General features: G+C 36.8%; 1 protein-coding gene across 12 annotated transcripts in view; it reads right to left on the minus strand.

The window, feature by feature from the left end:
• Positions 1-3,164: 3,164 nt before the first annotated feature.
• Positions 3,165-15,484, minus strand: part of MESR6 (misexpression suppressor of ras 6) — a 436,905-nt gene continuing 424,585 nt past the window's right edge. For 10 of the 12 annotated variants that reach the window (XM_089177493.1, XM_089177492.1, XM_089177491.1 and 7 more), the window contains 3 exons: positions 8,168-8,386; positions 3,872-6,723; positions 3,301-3,739 (listed from right to left, as the gene is read on the minus strand). In XM_089177493.1, the coding sequence (XP_089033619.1) occupies positions 6,597-6,723; positions 8,168-8,386 (346 nt within the window). In that variant the 3' untranslated portion in view covers positions 3,301-3,739; positions 3,872-6,596. Of the gene's footprint in view, positions 6,724-8,167; positions 8,387-15,484 lie in introns of all 12 variants that reach the window. The other 2 variants (XM_089177485.1, XM_089177487.1) reach the window with 2 other exon arrangements.

Below are 15,484 nucleotides of genomic sequence, written 5' to 3' on the forward strand. Positions count from 1 at the left end.
AAAGCGTATTCCGCGAAGGGTTTCTCTCCAACGTTGCTTCCACCTTCCACCACTTTTTTTCCGGGAGAATTCACGCGAAATATCGATTCGCCATGGCAGCGTGGAGCATATAAATAAGAAGAGTTTTCCTGCGTGCACACGCGTCACTGGCCACGCCACATTCTGGCAGCCCCTCCAGTTGCCTCCTCGTTTCTATCTATCTCTTTTTCTCTGTTTTTATATATATATCTCTTTCTCTTTTTCTCTCTTTCTTTCCCTCTCGACATTTGCGTCACGCTGGGAATGAGAGAAAGAAAGATAAAGAAAGAAGGAGAGAGTTGTCGCTGGGTGCGGGTGGCTTGGGGGATGAACGGGACGTGCGATGGAGAATGCGAAAGAGACGGGCCAGAAGGACGGAGATTATCCTGCGGAACTTTTCGACCGCCGGGGGGAGAATCTACTGCCTGCGAACGAAACATCTCCCTCAAAAAGCACCCTCCTCCTCGAGTTCCTATTCCTTCTCCTCCTCCTATACTCTTTCTCCACCTCTTACTCTTTCTCCACTCTCCTCGTGTCCACCGTCCTACCCCGCACGTTCACCTCTCTCGTATCGATTCATCCGCGATCTCGGCACCGCCGCCGGATATACCTCCACGCGCGTTGGGGGACAAAAAGGAGAATTATGACGCTGCCGGAGGAAGAGTGGAGGGATAACCGAACAGAGGAGTTCGAGAGACACGAAAGATATTTCGCTTTTTCTTCCTAAAGTTTGTTCCTCTATGTGTCTCGGTAGTAATAATTTTGTAAAATATTCTTTTTTATACCCCGATTAAAACTCGAGTAAGGTGTTTTATATCTTTAGGGTAGTATCTAGTAGGAAAGTATTATATATTGCATGGAATCGTTCGTTTGATAATTTTTCGTTAACACAAATTGGATGGAAGTTTACGGTACACAAAGTAGTGTCCTTAATGAATTCTTAAACTCAAATTAAAAGTTCGAGATTGTCCGCGAATGCAGTCGATGAATGCGACACTTGATTCCGTAACAATACAAACTTTAGCTCCTTCTATACTCTCTTTCTCTTTTTCCTTCTCTCCCACTTATTCGTTTCCAATTTTACTATTTTTTTTTCTATTTGAGTGAGCAAAGGAGAAGGTAAAAAAAACATGAAACGAGTTATTGGATGTTTCCCTTACGATAGAGGACTCGTAGAGTTTTCGTGTATTGTTCTTGTTGTTGGAAGAAACTTATTTTTCTTTATAAACATCAAGATGTTCTTTTAACGAGAAAGAGGTTTCTTCGATTCTAGTTCGATTTATATGCTTTGTTAATTACGAACTATCTTTTTTCTTCTTCTTCGAAGAAACAACAATGTTCGGTTCTTTAAAGGCATATAAACTCTTGTTTATTTTCTCGCAAGATTAGTGTATCGTGAGGTATAACAAAGTATATGTATATTTTCATAAATGTATACAATCGCCGGCATTTTATCATCAGATAAATGATGCTCGTTTACTTACTTAATTAGGATGGTTGTAAAAGGAGAGAGAAGGCATTTCACGGAAATTTTTGTCCTTAGGAAACGGCTAAGTACTAAAATCGTTCGAAGAAATCTTCAGAAATATAAAGTTACACATTTTTTACTACAAACTCCTTCCGTTTATCGAAAGGATAATACTTTTATGCGAACGATGAAGGAAAATTTTTGTTCCTACCTTATAAGTTTTTTTTCTTTATTTATTTCTATCTTATAATAATTGATTGCGATCCAGAATTTCGTTCGTAACAAATGAGATAAAGATAGGCACAAGTTGAAGGAGAGAGAGGATTTAAAAAAGAGAAAAGAAAAAGCTCGAAAATGGACTCTCAATATTTTTTTTTATCGAAATAAGGGAAAGAAAAAATAAGATAAAAAAAAAAGAAAAGATAGGAAAGAAAAGAAAAGAAAAGAAATGAAAAGAAAAGAAAAGAAAAGAAAAGAAAAGAAAAGAAAAGAAATGAAAAGAAAAGAAAAGAAAAGAAAAGAAAAGAAAAGAAAAGAAAAGAAAAGAAAAGAAAAGAAAAGAAAAGAAAAGAAAAGAAAAGAAAAGAAAAGAAAAGAAAAGGAAAACAAGAATAAAAAGGAAAAAGGGAAAAAAATAAGAGGAAAAAGAAAAGAGAAAGAACGCTTTTACCCTGATTCCGTGGCAAAGTTCGTAGGTAATTTTCCACGGGAAATCTAGCGGGCTACATCATTACCTACTATATGCAGCTTTTGGGTTCGCGTTTACGTGAGAGGGGAAGAAAAAAGAGTGTGTGAGAGAGAGTAAAAGAGAAATAGAGGAGCGATGGAAGAAGAGAAGAGGAGAGGATAGGAGAGGAGAAAGAGGAATAGGGGATTACTACCCCCTCTTTCTCTCCCACCTTTTTCTCTTCTTCCTCCTCCTTTTTTCCCCGTTTCGTTCCATGCAAAAAGCGAAAGAACTTCGTTAGTTCGCGCACTTCGTGTAGGGTTGCCTTCGAGCTTTCTCTCACTCTCTTGTCCCCTCTCCTTCCCTCTTCTGAGCCGAGCACCCCTCCATAGACGCCGCAAAAGCTAAAGGGTAGGGGGTGGTTGGCGGTGGGCGTTGGTTACCGAGGGCTTCTCGTCGACCTCTACTCTATCTTTTTCTTTCTACCTCTCTATTTCTCCCTTCCTTCCTTTCTTTCTATTTTTCTCTTCCCCTTCTTTTTCCATCCACCCGAAGCCATCCCTCCTACCACCCTCGAACACGCGTTGGGAGGGGTGCGAGGATTGTATATTCGAGATAAACCATCCTCCCCTTCGCCGGCAATGTCACGCGTGCACCGACCATTTTCCTGAAATATAATGTAACTAGCAACGATGATAAAATATGGCGCGGCTGTACGAATTACACGTATCCCTGCATCTAATAAGGACACGGACCTTTTCATCACTTTCCTTCCCCTTGTGTTCTTTTATCTTCATTCTTATCACCATACTATTTTCAACGTGCATCAAGAGCGAAAATTTATTTTTTATGGATTTTATTTTATTTATTTATTATTATTTTTTTATTTTTTTAGTTAACAACTTCTTTTTCGAGAGGGAACATGGCGACGAAGAATGTGAAATCTAAAAAAAGTAATAGTCGAGATTGATGGAAAGAATTTTGTTAAAATTTTACGAGAATAAACGTTAATTTATTTTTCAATAGTTTTTATATTTTATTAAAATTCACTTTTTTATCACATTATCATATTAAAATGATCACACACAGGTTTTTAGATACAAAGTTATTATACGTACTAAGTTTTATAATATATTCGTACGCTATACGAAATTACAGTATTTGTAAAATATTCGAAATTCACAACGTTCCAATTTAATTTCACATGCTTTTCCCGATTTTAATTAAATGATCACAGAACATTATCGGGTTCACTTAATTTTCGAAATACCGAAATAAAATCACTTTTCGCTCACTCGTATTTTAATAGAGTAACTGAAAGTAAATTACTTTCAGTTATGAGTTACTTCGAGGATATCTCGTTTCGGTAGGAAATCAGAAGTAATCAGAAATTCGGGAAGCGTGTCAGTCGAATTTCATGTTGGAAGATCGACGGGATGTGCGGAACCAATGTACCGAGCGGTCAGTCGTTTTGCGAGCTACTGACCACTTGCAGTTGCATCCAATGCATGAGGTGCATTCACACACGCGCGCGTGCACGATCGTTGGTCCGTCGGGGTGGGGCCAAATCGCACGCGAACACCTTTCTGGAATTGGATTTTATATATGTCCAAACGTGTCTCTTCAAGCTGATTGATCATTCTTTCACAACGTGAACATTAACAAAATAAAAAGGACAAATAATATTTAAAATTAAAGATGTTTTTGTTTCTACGTACTCGAATATTTAATTCCATTCTTTTTGTATTAAACATTCCCTGCTATTTTGACAAACACGCATTTCTTTTTTTTTGATGATCGAAGCTCCATGACAGTTTCCTAACAACTAATGGACCTCACCCCTTTAGCTAGCAAAGTAATTCTTCCCTCTCCCTCTTTACTTGCTCTTTTTCTTTCTCTTTCTTTTTCTCTCTCTCTCTTTCTCTCATCTACAGCCCCGCTTTCCGAGCCATCCGGACAAAGGCTTCGAATAAATACAAATAGCGCTTTCGAACAATGGCTATCAAGGTCTCCGCCTATAACGTTGTTTATCTCGTTGGGTCCTCGATCTCGTTCTTTTCGTGTTACTTTTTTACTCGATATCGATTTTCTTTGGGAGACGGGACTATATCGAGGTAGGCCTATGAACCAAAAAGGAATACCTGCCGCGAATCGGTCTTCGCGCTATAATTGGCTTTGCTAACGACGTATCACGGCATCGACTATCCGTTTCTATCTGATTAGCATAGTCGATTCAAGATCTTTTTTGTCACGCGCATAATCCTTAAGTTCGCGCTTCGAAAAGGTTCGTAGTAAAGCTTTATATATATATAACTTTTGTGATGTGTCCTTTACAAACTGAATATCAATTTCTTCTACAATTTCCTCAAGGTTAATGCGATCACGAGCGTGACCATTTCTCTCTCTCTTTCTCTTACTATTGTTTTTCTTTGGAGCGAGAGTTTTTTTTATTTTTCTCTTTTATGCAAATCGGATACGGGTATGGGATTACGGTAGCAGGGTAGCAGGCTGTGCTTTTGCCAGTCAGCCCTGGTTTTGAATAATTCTTTTGCGACCCATTCGAACGGTGTTAGTTGGGTGAGTGAAATTCGAACGGTCGTATAAGGGCGATGAAAACGAAGAAGAGTAAGGTCGATGAAAAGCGATATTTACTTTCGTTTGTGGTCACAGTGTTGTTAGCCGTGCTACCATGCTATCTTAACAATTAATTTTTTGTACCTAGGTTTCATTTCATAAATAGACATCTTGTTAGCAGTTGAAACATTTTATCGTTGAAAGTGAATGTATATGAGGAGTACTTTCTTTGCTAAGAGAAAAAGAGATTGTGTAGAAATAAAAAGAAAATGACCGAGATTTTATAAGGAATCGTTAAGATTTGATTCATAATTTCTTACATAAATTTCATGACTGTTGTGGTTTGTCGGTATCAAAGTCGAAGGGTTTTAATACGAGGTCAATAGTACTTGATGAAAGACTCGAAACTCGAACGAACGATGGGTCTGTTGACCTCCAAGATTTTTTTTTACTGGAGGAACTGAAATCGGAACACCCTGTCATTAGCATACAAAAGATTCGCTCTCGGTGGAGTGCGCCTTGCGGTGGTTAACGACAGTCATTACCAGAGACTGCCAGCTCGTAAACTTTTCTCCTGGTCCTTCAAAATTCGTCCCTTCTTCTTGCAAGCGTACTTCCGCATTCACCTTACTCGTTTAAACATTTATTTGTATTCGCTATTGCCTCGTTCCTTAAGGGCGTGTTAGAGCGAACAGCCCTAAATGTGTAAGTAATTGTACACATGTCGCAGAGCTGCATACAACTGCGATGTATGTTTCGTTTAAGAACGAAATCTTTTTCGAGAATACGAGCTAAATTATGAGCCCTTAATAACGAATACAAAATTCGTAACACATGCACTTCACTATTCTTCCTCTCAAATCGTTTTTCTTTACAAACGAACTAGAGTTACGATCGAATAATATTGAAAGGGACTTCATAGATCTTGATAGATCTACGACTACAGATCGTAACATATGATGATTGTCCAGTCCTTCAAAAGTCGAGTTTCAAAGAGAACGAGTTTTTTTCCTTGTGAACTTGAAAATGTTATAGCAATCCAATAGAACGATGAGGGGGCTCTCTTTCATATCCGCTTCCGTTCTCACAGAACGGCCAACGCAAAAAAAGGAGAAGAAATAAAAAAAAGAAGACAAAGATATATCCGTCAGTGTTTTCGAGCTTCGTACGGTCCCGTCGACAATGAACGTGCTAAGCAAGACGAGGTGGTACGGCTGTCTTGAGAAAAGTCTCGCCAGGAAATGCTATCGGCTTGATGAAGAAGGAAACGTCTCTCCTTTTTTTGCGTCTCGCGTTCCTTTTTGTCGTCGACGGGTGAAAGGGTAACTAGACGACGAAAACGTAGGGAGAGAGAGAGAGAGAGAGAGAGAGAGAGAGAGAGAGAAAGCGAAAGAGAATGGGAGCAAAGAACGTGGCAAAGAAAAAGAAGGAGAGGATGAAGGTCGTCGACGACGTGTGGGAAACTGGCCCACGGTATGCAAATCCAAGGAGTTGTGAAGCAAGCGAAAGGCTAGGGGCAAAGAGAAAGAGAGAAAGACTCAATGCAAAAAAACACCAATATTCACATTCGTATTGTGCTCGGCTCCCATAATGGGACAGTGGTACCGATCTTATGTAAATCGAGCCAGAGATCAAAGACTCCTTCCTTACGAAAGCTTGTTCTGCAGATGCACACTATCTTCCGTAATTTCCAATTCCGACCTTTCTTCTTCGTTTACTCGAATTGTTCACATGCATGCTCAAGCACATTGGTCATATCTCTTTTTCTTTTTTTATATTTGTTATAGGAAAATTTTATTCTTTATTTGTCATTAATATTATAAAGTAATGTTTATAATATATAATGTGGTATAATATAATAGTTTACCATTAATTACTTTTTTCATAATCTTCTTGAATATCTACGGAAGATTTTATGCGTTGAATAAGTTGATTTAGAACTGACATTTGAATTATATCGATGTCTTCCATTGGGCAATAGTCGTCCTCGACAGATCTGTAAATAAAAAAACACCTTCGTTAGTTTTGATTAAGATTTTTAACCTTTTCGCTTCGAACGCTGGATATATCAGGCGTTTTCGCGTGCTTTTGAGCGAGCTTTCGTACATAACGACACTTCGGCGGACTGGACTGCCGAAGCGAAAGGATTAAAATGAACGATATTAGATATGTGAAGTTTTCAAGTCAAAAACATTAAGTTCATTTTATTATTTTTGCAGAAAATAATTCTTCTTTAGTATTACTAGGATGAAATGAATTTGTGAATAAGAATTAAAATCGCCCCTTGTACCAATAATCATAATACAACTCGTTAAAATAAACCACTCATGTTTTTACGTCGTTTTCACTTTCACTTTTTGTCTCTCGTCTGGTTTAATCGGTCCTTGGCAAAACTGTGAAAGAAACTCAGAGCTGTCCAGAGGCGACATCCGGCGGCGTTTCCGTGTCTCTCCCGGAAGCTTGGAGTGTTAAAGGGCGAGGGATTGGAAGTGGGCCGAGTGGGTGAATCGATTTTTTTTTCATACCATCTCTGAAAATGAGGGTGATATTTCTCTAATTTCGACGCGAGATGGCATCCAAGTATCCATTTACGAGAATATTCTCTAACATAATTATGTTTATTGATTAATTTTAATTTTTTGTTAACACTATTATTTTGTTCCGACTTTAATTTTATATTCGATTGATAACAAAAATTAACGTAACCGATTCTTCTTCGTCATCTATGCATAGAAAAGAAATAAAAAAAAGTTAAAATAAATGTATAGACATCACAGAATATGATTTGTTTTACCAATTAGATATATGCTTTTAATTTATTATTTATGGTAGAATAAATAAAAATTCGCGATAATTGATAAATACAAAGATGAGTATTGCATATTAATATGGAATATAGTTATGCATATCATTGCATCTTGTTCTAACTGTTCGGATCATATAAAAGTGTTCCTTTTAGAAAGGCCATAATTAGCGCCTAAAAAAGCGATTTAAAGAAGAGAGACATCTGTCGACCAATTCCAAAAGGTTCAAGGTCTGATTTTGTGCACCCCTATAAAGCCCTCATCCTACTTTCGGAGAAGGTGGAGCTTGATGGTAGTCTAACGTCTATGTACCCACCCTTCGGACGGCCCTTCTATACCCACCACTTGTGTAACCTCCCTTTTTTCTCTTTCTAACCCTCCCAGATTTTTTTTCCGTACCATCTGCAACGTCGAAATCTATGTAGAAACAATGGTGGGACGAATTCAATTTGGCACTCTTTAAAAATATTCGATAGCCGAACTTTTCAACCACTTTTTTTTTTAAATTACGAATAATCGAGATCAAGAATAAATTCTTGCATTGGCATAAAAGAATAAAATCTTTTATTTTTATCCTTATCACAAATTGAAGATCGATATTATATTTGATTATTTTGAATGAATTTGTTTTCTTACCTCGAAATAGTAACGATGGTCGGCTCTCCTGGTAAAGCCTCTAAGAAGTTTGCAAATGTTATGTTTATCAGACGTTGGAGATCGTGTGGCGAAGTAACATGATGTGGTAGTTCGGTGTCATCTATAGTGCAACCAGCATCGTGTATTAAATTCCAATTGATTTCTGTATCTTTGTATGCTTTGATTACTTGCTCGTAAATGAGATTTACAGCTTCATATCTGCAATGAAAAATAACAAAATATAATGTAATTAAATAGAAGTGAATAAGCTTTATTTAAATAAATGTATTTAAGAGTAAATCTGTACTTTGTTATAGTATAGTAATGTTTTACATTTCCAGTTGTAAACGTCATTAGGTTGTTATTAATATAATATCTTATAAAATATAAAGAGGGAAATAAGGAAATAGAGAGAGAGAGAGAGAGAGAGAGAGAGGGAGAGAGAGCGAGAGAGAGAGAGAGAGAGAGAGGAAATAACGATATAAAGTTTAAATGTATAAACGATAATATGGGACTGCGAAAGTCATGTGAAGCATTTCCTGAAAGCACGCGAACAAAGTTAACACAAACATGAGACCGGTTCCGGGTGCTTGTAATTTGTATCGTTCCTCTTCCTCCCTCTCTATTCTATCACTTTTTTTCTCTCTTTCGAGACTCTCTTACGTACTTATACCACCCTCCGCTTTTATCTTTATCTGATCACAACTTTTACATGTTCTCTCTGCAGCTGTGGGTACTTCCGTGCATTTATATTGCCCCACTAATAACAAAAATATTCAACGTAATGATCGAGTTATGTTTTTCGTTGGCTGTATACAAGTTATTAAGAGTCATTAAGTATGATTAGTTTTTAAAATAAATCGGATCGAATTTAGAAGACGATGGAGAAACGGATTTTGATCAATTAAAAAAGAAGAAAAAAAGAAGCAGAAGAAGAAGAAGAAAAGAAGAAAAAAAGAAATTTTTTTGATGATTCCGTGATGTTTATTATCGACATCCTTCGAAATAATTGAACTTGGAATACTCGAAATATCGAATTAAGTAGAAGAAGAAGAACCAGGTGCCATCGTGGAAGCACAGCGGTCTTGGCTCGCTAACGCGTTAACTGTTTAAAAGAGGAGACCATCCTCCCCTTTTTGCCCTCTTTTCCTTCGGTGAATATTAATTATTCTCTTGGAAGAGAGCACCTGCCTTCGTCTTCGAGCTGGACGTAATACTTACGAATATGTCTACGTGCATATTGTATATGGATCACGATTCTCACCACAGATTATTCTAACAGTTGTGCAAGGAACTTAGTAACGATCGCTCTCAGGGATAGGAAACCGGTCTCGCTGCTTATTCGACCTGTTATTTTTGAGATGTTTCGTGCCGCTTGTGCTACCGATGCACCTTGTCGCAGAAAATAACTACTCATTTTTGAAGATCCTTCTTAGGAAATCGGAACCATCTATATAGACTCGTTAAGGGGATCTAGTTATACCTGCGACCTAACGATACCTACTTGGAAATTCCTTATTTAACGAAACAGTCAAGACTAACTCAGATTATCGGTAGTAACAAGATTTGTGTGAACATCATTTTGAAAAGCATGTTTCTCATCGTGCACGTGTTTTAATCCTAATTAAATATGGCCCTGAAGAAGATAGAAAGATATCAAACGGTTAACATTTTTTGCACTTATCCTAAAAGGCAGATGTCAGGATGAAATTTTTTTCATTCTTTTGCCTTAACAAATCTCGACATCGTAATTCATAATTTTCCTATTGTAACCGGTTCTGTCGTTCTCTTTCAACCTTTTTTTCTGATACGCTAACAACGAATACGGAGTAGAAAAATGTATAAGTTCTATAGACTCATGCATATGTTACTTACACATTCGTAAGGAAGAAAGAGAAATAGAGAGAGACAAAGAGAGAAAGAAAATTAGGAAAAGAGAGAAAGAGAGATGAAGTTGGTCCATGTCGCTCGGCGAATGAATTACGAACAACGGGCAACGTTAAAAAAATAAAGGAAAGAGAACGACAGGAAAGAGGAGGGGGCCCTCATTAGGAAGTGCGCCCCCTGTGTATTTGTCGATAAGGGGACCTATATGCAAATGGCGTCCCTCGTTGAGAGGCGGAAGAAAAAGTTTCTCTCCCTTTCCTTTCCTCCGACAATCCATCTCTTTCTCTCTCTCTCTTTCTTTCTCTATCTACCTATCTATCTTTCTTTGTCTCTCGCTCTCTTTCTTTCTCTCTTTCTCTTGGTGCAGGAATAATACTCTACGATGGCATGGCAACGTAGAAAAAAGAGGGTATAATGTATCGTAATCAGATGATCAATTATTGAGAGCGCGGCAAAAAAACAACGAGGGTTGACATACGACTGACAGGATAGGAACGTATCCGGATATGCTAGGGGAGCTCTTTCCATTTCTCTCACGATTTGCTTAAGGGGGTTCTCTTTGCTTTGAACTCTCGTTGTAATCTAACTTTGAGAAATTTTTGTCTCCATCAAATGATAAATTCATAATCGATCGATGTATTTTATTACGAGTACTTTTTGTTGTTATTTTTATGAACTCTCTTTTAAATCTAATTTTGAGAAATGTTGTTTTTTGATAAAACGATAAATTTATTATCATTGGAAAAATTGTATTACGAATAATTTTTTTCTCCAAACAGTAAGCGAATGTTTTTGTAAAAGGAAACATAAGAGTCTAGAATTGAAATCATTTATTATATTGAGGACTTTAAAAAGGATAGGTAATAACATCTTGCGGTTTGTTAGCTCTTCGGCTCTCACAGCGGAGTCATTTAAACCGATGAGAAGTCGTGTCGACGAAAAAGTAAACACCCGTTGTATGAAGAGGTTCGAGCGAAGCATTAACAAGATATCCTGCATTGAAAACGTATCGTTTTTTTTCATTCTTCATATTATTCCTTCTTTTATACCGTAACTATGCATACTTCTTGATGTATACATGCTGACAGTGCAAGGACAATGCACCGATATCGAGTTACTAATTTGAGTAAAGGGTGCTCATTGGAACGAGACGACGGACACAATGGGAGTTAGACTTTTGAAATTTTACCAATACCACATTTCGTTATCATACATAATTTATATGAGCATAACGAGAATGTTTCTTATATCTCATGAGACCATAATATAAACTTTTGTAACGATGAAAGATTACATTTTGAAAATTTCGTTTGTATCATTATAATTGTTTAACTTTTAAAAATTCTCCATAACAATCAAATGAAAACGTTAATAATAGGAATTCAGAAAAAGTCTGCTCATAGCAATTTACGAAAGCAAATAGTCAGTTAATAGATCAAAGTATCTGTCTAACGATCTAAGTATCTTTTTCTCTAATTTTCTGTCATTATGTTCATTTAGAACACAGTTTTTCAAACATGCGAGCAGGTAATTAGAATCGTTTGAATTGGCAATGGCTAATAGTAGGTAGGTATATCTTGTTAATCAACAAAATATGACTAGTAAAAGATTATATATTTTTCAAGAGGGATGTCAAATGCATCGATCAATTGGTATCGAGAATCGAAAAATAGAAAGAACATTGTGTTAGGTTGGGTATCGGTCGATGTACCTGTTCCTAGGCACGTGGCGTCGAAAACACGACGATTTGCCACGTACAAGTTGCAGGTAGTCCGGATGTGCTTAGGGTTGCAGCAGGTATGGTATATGGTCGCGATACACTGAAGGGAGGCCAAAGCCAATCAATAGATATTCATCCCTCATCGAACGTGCGATAGCATTTCAACCCGAAAAATGCAGGTTGCACTGTTGTCATTGATATACTGTACCAAACTAGAAAGAGTAATTTTTATTAATAAATTATCACTAATGGGAATATTTCCTTTTCCATATTTTATTGTTGAATATTTTAATTATTTTAGTTAGTTATAATTGTAAAGAAATGAGCAAATAGGAAAAATAGTCAAGTACCTAGATAATTAATTCTATTTGTATGTAATGACTGATATCAAGTATTTAATTAATTAACAGTCGAGCCATGAAAATGAGCATGTTCGGGTTAGAGAAGTCGTCGTGTATGAAAACAAATCGTCGGTTGAGATAGCGAAAGGAGAGAGGGAAAAATGCGCGCTATGGGGTTACCTATGCACGTCCCACTGAGCGAAAATTTGCATGCACGTTCCGGACTTAATTAGGTTACACGCGAAACGGGTTGAAGTTCACACGCTTCATTAGACATTCCGAAGGGTTGGCACGTTTTGATGTACGCTTTTACCTTGTCTGCCCTTTCTCCCTTTCTTTTTCTTTATTTTGCATTTCGCTGCGTCCTACATACCCTCTCACGGTCCACTTTTGCTATTCTTTGCCTTAGATGATCTTTTCGGAGGAAACAATCATTTTTTAATGTAACGTTTTATTTTCTCACAAGTATCTCTCAAGTTTGCCTAAGTTCGATTATTGATTTTTATGTCTAGATATGTTATTACGTTGCCTTATTTATTCATACAATCTCATTTATCATTTTTTAATAATAACGTTATATCGGATATAAACCGCCAATCTTTTCATAACTTGTGACTTTTGGTAAAGTTTCATTGGTAGTATTTTAATATGTCAAGTAGACCTCTCGTTTTGTTAACAATTTGTAATTCTGAACGATTGATCGCTTATTTTTTCTGTCATTGCGATAAGGTCTGTTCCCTTTTTTTTCATTCTTTTCTTCCTCAATTTCGTCGATAAGTTGACCGCAGAAACTGTTAATAATGTATTATGCTTTTAAGCCGTCGACTCTCGAACTCTTCGATCGTTGAGGTAAAAGGAGGCAAAAAAATTCAGATGATGGTCGTTTTGTTCGTTTTAGAATTTCCTTAAGTGTCGTGGTAGAAAGCTGATTGGGGAAAAAAATAAAAAGAAGGAAAACGTAGAACGTCCATTAAAAAGGTAATTAGCGAAATAAATCTGGAAATTCTGTGGCGTACGGAGAATAAATTAATGTAATTATCACTTGAGGATCGATGGATACTCGTGAAACGAAACGAATAATTAGAATTCTCGTTCAACAAATTTTCTTTTCATTGGATAAAAAAAACTGAAGATTTCAAATGACATTCCTATTTCGTTTCTCACGCGTCACGTTGAGAAGTGTACTCGATAATAATTGTTAAAAAAAATTTCCTATACGAGCGGATCGGCAACGTACATCTTTTTAACATTCCAATTAACTTACCTTCTTCTCCCCGTATTCCTAAACTCGTTTTCTAAACGAACGGTACTAATCTCTGCGGGTGGTGTGCTTTAATATGCTAAACACTTTGTTAGTTTACCCTTAAGATACGCACATATAAATGTGAACTTGTAAACGATGCTTCTCACGAATAATTATTATAGATTAACTCGAAATATTTCAATAAAATAGTTTAAATAAATATCTGTAGCATACTAACAATGTCGGAATAAACTATTGTGAATGTATACGAACAAGAGAATTGATGAGCGTGTGTGTAAGAATGAATTATGTATTGATGTATGATTGGTTTGCATAAGATCTCACTATATAATTGACAATTTAGAAAAAACGACAAAAGACGTTGGACGCTAGACGATAACGTTGAAAGCTATAATGCAGTAGATAATATTTGTTGGAGGAGTACTGTAGACGTTGGTAATTAAACGAATACAGTTAAATTTTAACAATAGAAATAAATGTTAGACGAAAATAGACGAATCTAGAAGAGTGTAGACAAATAGATGTTAGACGAATAGACGTATAGACGGAATACACGTTAGATGAATAAATGGCAACAGAGTAGAAGAACGAAGAAGTAAAGAAAGAAGAATTTTTTATTAGTATAATTTTAGATATGATTATTTAAATCCTTTGCAAAGAGACGTGTTGCACGGAGTATAAAATAAAAAAGAGTAACCGTTGTCACTATTTTGTTCTATTGTGTTACATTTTTTTTAAATATTCAAATCCCGCCTTTGGTACATTCGAATGTGGAATTGGAACGTTCTTCTTTCGTAGATCATCTGATGGCAACGTGATCTCGCAAGAATTAACGAGCTCTCGTACGAATAGAGATGGGCGCGCTTGTATAAGTGTATACGTGAGACAAGATAGAGTAAAGAAAAGAAAGGACAAGAGAGAGAGAGAAGAATTCGTTCGAAGGCTCTCGTCTTTCGTTCTTCTTTCGAAGATGTAGTATTCCGTTTAGATTCTCAAGCATGGGCGTGAGTAAATATGCAAATGAAATAACGAGGGAGCTCGGGGACGCGGTTAAATCATACTTGTGTCTTGCCAACTTGCTTTTCGACTATTATAAATCAAATACAAGCAAACGAATGCAAAGTAATTTTGTTAGGTTGATATTAAACAATTATTAGATGATGGATTTATTTTTATATAATAATATACGTTCCTCTCTTACATTATCTTTCTAAATAATTTCTTGTTATAGGTATATGTTTTCGAAATAAATCTTTATAGTTAAATAATCTATAAGAAAAACAATTGAAAGGATCAAGGATGGGTGAAGTATACCTTTCGGGGGTACAGCACTGGTAAAGGTGAGTTCTTGAAAGGATCCATTACGCGTGAGTCGAACCCGAAAGGAGAAAAAACGACACATTGTGATGGTATATATGCGTATGGGGTCGTACCACGTACCGTGGGACTAGAACAAAGGGTCGTGATAAAAACTGGGCATGAATCCAGGCCTCGGTAGTCGACAACGAGAAGGAGAAGGAACAGGAGGGAGAAGTGGGTCAGCGGGGGCCTTGTGCTCTTACAAACCTGCTTCTACAGTTTCAGTCAACAACGTGCATATTCGCTACACGTTTGCTTGTTCGTTTCTCCGTTCACTTTTATCTACCATCAAATGTGAAGTCAAAAAATTACTTAAACGATGTCAGAAGGTTTAGCACGTTTTTTCCTGGGATATTCGGCAACTATTTTACTTAACCAGTTTTCAGTTCTTGTGTTATCGTGAAAATAATCATCAAGAAATATTTTTTATGTAAAATACTTCGATCATCTGTCGACGGTTAGAAAACAGAAAAGGTCTAAAAAGAGGCTTTGTTCCAGACTTTGTTCCGAAACGTGGTCCATTTCCGTGCTTGAGCTTGAATTCGACCTATTTTTTTTGCTCTCTTGAAAGTACAAAGCTAAATGAGACAATCGAAGAGTGTATATGTTGAATGGTATAAAAGAAATTTTTTGCGCGCCTTTTGCATGCACGGACACAGTTCAAGGGTTCAAGCCATTTCGAAAGGAGAAGCAGAGAGTGTCGAATATTAAGAACCGGAATTATCCCACCCCTCCGCACTCTTCGT

Source organism: Polistes dominula, unplaced genomic scaffold, assembly GCF_049000335.1.
Source record: "Polistes dominula isolate Pdom_NZ unplaced genomic scaffold, Pdom_raw_medaka contig_24, whole genome shotgun sequence".
Classification (NCBI taxonomy): domain Eukaryota; kingdom Metazoa; phylum Arthropoda; class Insecta; order Hymenoptera; family Vespidae; genus Polistes; species Polistes dominula.